This window comes from Rhinocladiella mackenziei (assembly GCF_000835555.1).
Source record: "Rhinocladiella mackenziei CBS 650.93 unplaced genomic scaffold supercont1.1, whole genome shotgun sequence".
In the NCBI taxonomy this organism is placed as follows: domain Eukaryota; kingdom Fungi; phylum Ascomycota; class Eurotiomycetes; order Chaetothyriales; family Herpotrichiellaceae; genus Rhinocladiella; species Rhinocladiella mackenziei.
The window spans coordinates 5,046,344-5,051,339 of NW_013550604.1; the positions used below are offsets into that span (position 1 = coordinate 5,046,344).

Genomic DNA, 4,996 nt, shown 5'->3' on the forward strand with positions numbered 1-4,996 from the left:
TACGAGGTGTATGCTGGCGCTGTTGCTTATTAATGGTGTTGCACGCAAGGAGGTGTGTGTTACAGAATGTGTAGGTTTGCCGTGAACGATAGGTTATCGTTTGTTCAACAATGAGCAAACAAATTTGGGGCATCAAGTCAATTCTGAGAGGCTATATTTTCCAAACAATTGTGATATGTGGCGACGCCAAGGCTTGTAAAGACCTTCGGAAGCGTTGTACGCTTCGTACACGCTTCGAAAGTATATAGTCTGACGGTCCCCCGGACCCTTCGAAATAGGACAAGTCCTCCGTAAAATCACATAACGACGTAGTATTCGCACGTGACAGGTGAACCCCCATTGTGTGATTTTACGGAGGACTTGTCCTATTTCGAAGGGTCCGGGGGACCGTCAGACTATATACTTTCGAAGCGTGTACGAAGCGTACAACGCTTCCGAAGGTCTTTACAAGCCTTGGCGTCGCCACATATCACATCCTCCCCTATCTAGCCTCGAATGCCCGCATTCAGCCTTGTCAGTTGTAGAAACAATCCCATCTTCGACGCCAGGCTTCGAATGGCTATATATGGAGTAAATATATGGGCGCCGCAATGCAAATGTCCCTTCTCGATTGCTTTCGGTATCATTCCCCTTGCGAAATAGACGGTGCGGGAATGGAGTGAATGGGTGTCGGTGGTATTTTCACATGCCAGCTTCCATAGCGACTAAGTGAAGAAATTCCCATAGGAAAGGTAAGGATTTCGACGGGGGAAGGTGTCGTTGCCGTGTAAACGCGGGCCTCTTTTCCAGTGGTTTCCGTTTGTTGTGATTCGAAAGTTCTTCACTGTCGATAAGTATTCCCCTTCCTACTCCTACACTCTTTTCTTCTCTTCTATCGCACATCAGCGATTTCTTCTTCTTTGTCCATACCCCTTCGAGATCTTATCCTTTTCTTCAACTTCGAACGATCTTGCATCATGGTGAGTAGGATTCGAAACGTCGTCGCGGGTTTGACTTGGTAACACAGCTGCATAGTCTGTCCACACGCCTATCGTCCAAGCACCGGGACCGGGTGCATTGGCATCAGGATCGTTGGGCGGTGGTGGAGGCGGTGATGATCCGTCCCATCGCCCTACGAGCTTCCTGCGTGGTTGTCAAATCCCGTCGACAAGCCACTATGAGCGTATTGTGAGGCGAATTCGAGAGTTGGCGAGTAATGTGAAAGCGAAATCAGCATCATTAACAGTAAGTCGTGTTTTCGATGTTCCCGCAGGGAAGTCGTTCTGACGTGTTTTCGAAGGATTATGGAAGTCGAAACCGGGTGGCCAAAGGTGTGCAGTTCTATGACTGGTCCCGCTGGCAGCAGGAATTGGTGGATGGCGTTCTTTTCGAAAATGCAACACCTGGTGTCCGAGAGTTCGAAAACCTTTCCCTCCGACGTCCTTTGGAATATTATGGTGATCGTGATTTCATGAATGAAGTGCAGTTTCTCGGAGCGTTGGGATACACCATGGGTCAAGTCGTCAATAACCCTCCTTGTTCGAAGTGTGAGGCAGGCGTGACAGGTCGCAACCAGACGGAACCCGTCTTCCCAGAGTGCGTTTCGGTCATGGCACGGGATGACATGGATCCTCACAGTGCTTCGACACGATGGTTGTTGGCTGGTCATTGCGCAACTTGCGCTCTTCGAGGCCAGAAGTGTTCCCTTCAGCGCGTGCATCGAAATTCGCAAGCATCATCTCAACGCGGTGCTGTGAAGCGTGAGGTGAAGCAAGATTCTGGTGGTGGTTTCGATACACCGCCGGTCCGCCGGGTGCAGCATGGTTTCGAGGTGCCCGATGATGAAGAGGTACCGCGTCGTGGCACGAAGGAAGTGGGGTTTGGTGGTCGTCATCGAGGGATTTTCTCGCCTGGAGCTGAAGATCGGTATCCTGAGATGATTGTTCGAGGCCCGAGTGGTGAGCCACTGTTCATTCAGATGCCGGACGTGGACTACAGCAATGCTCAGGTTCGAAATGCCATCCTTCAACAATTGGCATACATCAGCGGCCAACTGTTTCGAAATCCAAATGTGAGTCTCAGATCTCCGACAGGATTTCAATGGCAAGCCTCGAGTGAGCCTAACCGTCGTTCTGCTGGTCGGTCCTTCGACCCTGCTCCTGCGTTGACTCCGCCACGACGAGAGTCCGTGTATGAACCGGGTTCGATGGCAGCACAGGCCATGGAGAATATGGAGCGAGAGGCAAGTCAATCGAGAAGTCGTCAAGGAACTACGACTCCAGGTCCTTGGGACATGCGAGACTCGAACGCTGGCTTAGCGTCGAGCCCGATGGCATCCTCTCAGGCATTCGGTGGCCAACGTGTTCAACGGTCCATCGAAAGTGGTGCTCAACATGGTGGTGTTCAACGTGGTGGTTCTCAGCGTGGTGGTTCTCAGCGTGGTGGTTCTCAGCGTGGTGGTTCTCTTCAGTCGCCTCGAGGCCGTGGCAGTTCGACGCACGGTCTTTCTCCTCGAGGGCAGCGAGGTGGTGCTTCATTTTCGAATGACAGTCGAGATTCGTACAATCTGCGAAAGCGTTGATGCATATGGGGTTGGTATCGAATTCGAAGATGATGAGGTTGCAGAATCTGCTTTGGTTCAGATCCTTCATGGATGGGTGAGAGACTTTTCGGCGGTTGGGAGTTCGATGCGGATGTGCATGCAGGACACTTCGAAGATGCAGCCGCGGAGGGGTGAGACCCTGAATGGCACGTCGACTCTTTCTTCCTTAGGTAGAAAATCCCAAAAAGTGTCAGATCACAGATCCTTAATCAGTTTTCGACGTGGATTCGGTCGTAGGAATCTTCCCTCAACATATCGAATATGTTGTGGTGGCTGTTCTTGTGTCTGCATCACCGTCGAGACGGTATTTCCATCCGATTCCCAATCCATTTCTTCGCCTAGTACTTCACCAGATGTATTGTGTTCTGGGTGTATTGGCGTGGTCTCTGCCGTAGCTTCGGTGTCTAAAGATGTAGACGCGGGTGCGTCGGTGTGGGATGATGTTTGCGCCTGGAAATGTGAGCTTCCTTGAGGGTACTCGACATTTGCGCCTTCTATGCCCTGCGTATGTGTCTCTGTTTCGACAGGGTCTTTCGCATGCATCGGCCTCGATGGAGTCATATCGTTTTTCTGTGATTCGTTCTCCTCTCGAGCCTGCTGGTTGGCTACCTCATTGTAGCTTTTCGACATCGTCAGAGGAGTATCGTTATCTCTCTTCCTCAAGATTTCGATAGTGTCCTCTTCGGACGGAGCAGTCGCACTTTCTAAGTGGCGCTCTGGGGTTTCCGAAGCAGTCGAGGCTGTACCGTTTGTCCTTTTCGCTAGCGATGCCTCTGGAGAAGCCGTATTTAGCTTCGATCTGGCGTCTATGGCCATGTGTGAGATATTCTCATCGGTCTGCTTTCCCCTATTCCGACGGCGTCGATTCGTGAGCGTCGTCGCGGCTCCCTGACCCTCCCCTATCTGGATTGAACGATCTCCGGATTGTTCCTGTCGAAGCCATTCGGTTTTCGACATTAGGGACAGGTCGTGGTATGTTGGTGGTAGGTTTTCGAGGTCCAAGACTTCTCGAATCTCTTGCGAAGGAGATATAATCTGACCTTCCACCTCACGGAGCCTTCGTTGCCATGCCTGCGTCAGCAGCTGTACAGTTTCCCTACCAGCATCCCTTCTGTAGTAAACCTGCAGCCTGCTACCATGCACTGGCTTTCGAAGGACCTTCTCGTCCTCTGTTTCGAGAACGTAGGTCCCGAACCATAGTTTCTTCAGCACCCGAAACGGTCCAAAGTAAGTTGGTTCGAATTTTTGTCGAGATTCGTTACGAAGGAGGACGAAGTCACCTTCTTCATAACCTGTGTCGGTTGCCTTTAGTCTTGCCGACCGCAGCTTTTTCGAATACAAGCCTCTCTCGACTAGAAGCTTGTTAGCTTCATGTCTTGCCGTGTGCAGTGTTTCCATTCTCGAAGCGAAATCAGCGTCCAAGTTACTCTTGTCGAAGTCTTCTTGATCACCCGTTAGTCGAGGTTCGATGCCATACACCAGTTTGTATGGGCTCATTCCTGTGACGGTATGGGATCGAATTCTAGTGGCGAATAGTGCTGAAGCCAGGTATTCGTCCCAAAGAATGACGGGTTGATCCATAAGCTGTTTCGTAAGGATTTCGCTAAGCATTCCGTTGAATCGTTCCACCTTTCCATTTGTTTGCGGATGGTAAGGGGTAGTTGTCCGATGTCTTGCCTTTACTCTCCCGAGATAGTATGCTATCATCTTCGAGTTGAGATTGGCTCCATTGTCCGATAGTAGTTCGCGAAAAGCACCATATTGACAATAGATTTCGAAGAGAAAATCAGCTACTACTTCGTCTGTAGCCTCTGGCACGGCCTTTGCAACGGGCCAGCCTGTCGAAAAGTCGATTGCCGTAAGGATCCATCGGTTGTGGTGTGGTGTCACTGGTAAGGGACCCACAAAATCGATGGCCCACTTTTCGAATGGACGAGAAGTACGTCTGACTTGGCTGTACGGCTCTTCTTGATGCTTTTTCGGACGTTGTGCGAGTTGACATTGTCGACAGCTTCGAGCGTACTCGGTAACATCTCGATTCATAGTTGGCCACCATCCTCGTACCTTAACAATTCCCTCGAGAGCAGGAGCGCTGTAGTGTCCATAATGTTGATGATAATACTCGATGAAATCCTTTCGAAATGGTGCAGCGATATAGGGAACAAAGTATCTATCCACTTTTCGATACAATCGCCCATCCTCAGCGAAGTATTGCTCGAGGTCTGGAGTATCTCGTAAGACTTCTTGCTGTCTAGCAGACAGAACTTCGTCTGGTCCTTTTTGTAGAGCATATCTCACTGCTTCTTCCCATTCGAGGTCAGTATCGAGATCGACAAGGGTTTCATGAGCCGCAATCTTTGTCTCAGCTTTCTCAGGCGAGGTCCAAGCTCGATTTGCTGGTCCCTTTCCTAGAAA

The 4,996-nt window shown here is 50.4% G+C and overlaps 1 protein-coding gene across 1 annotated transcript; it reads left to right on the plus strand.

Moving 5' to 3' along the window:
- Positions 1-1,240: 1,240 nt before the first annotated feature.
- Z518_01783 (uncharacterized protein) lies at positions 1,241-2,560 on the plus strand (the record flags this gene model as incomplete). The annotated part of the gene is made up of 1 exon (XM_013422381.1): positions 1,241-2,560. The coding sequence occupies one exon, from the start codon at positions 1,241-1,243 to the stop codon at positions 2,558-2,560; it is 1,320 nt and encodes a 439-aa protein (XP_013277835.1).
- Between the last annotated feature and the right edge of the window lie 2,436 nt (positions 2,561-4,996).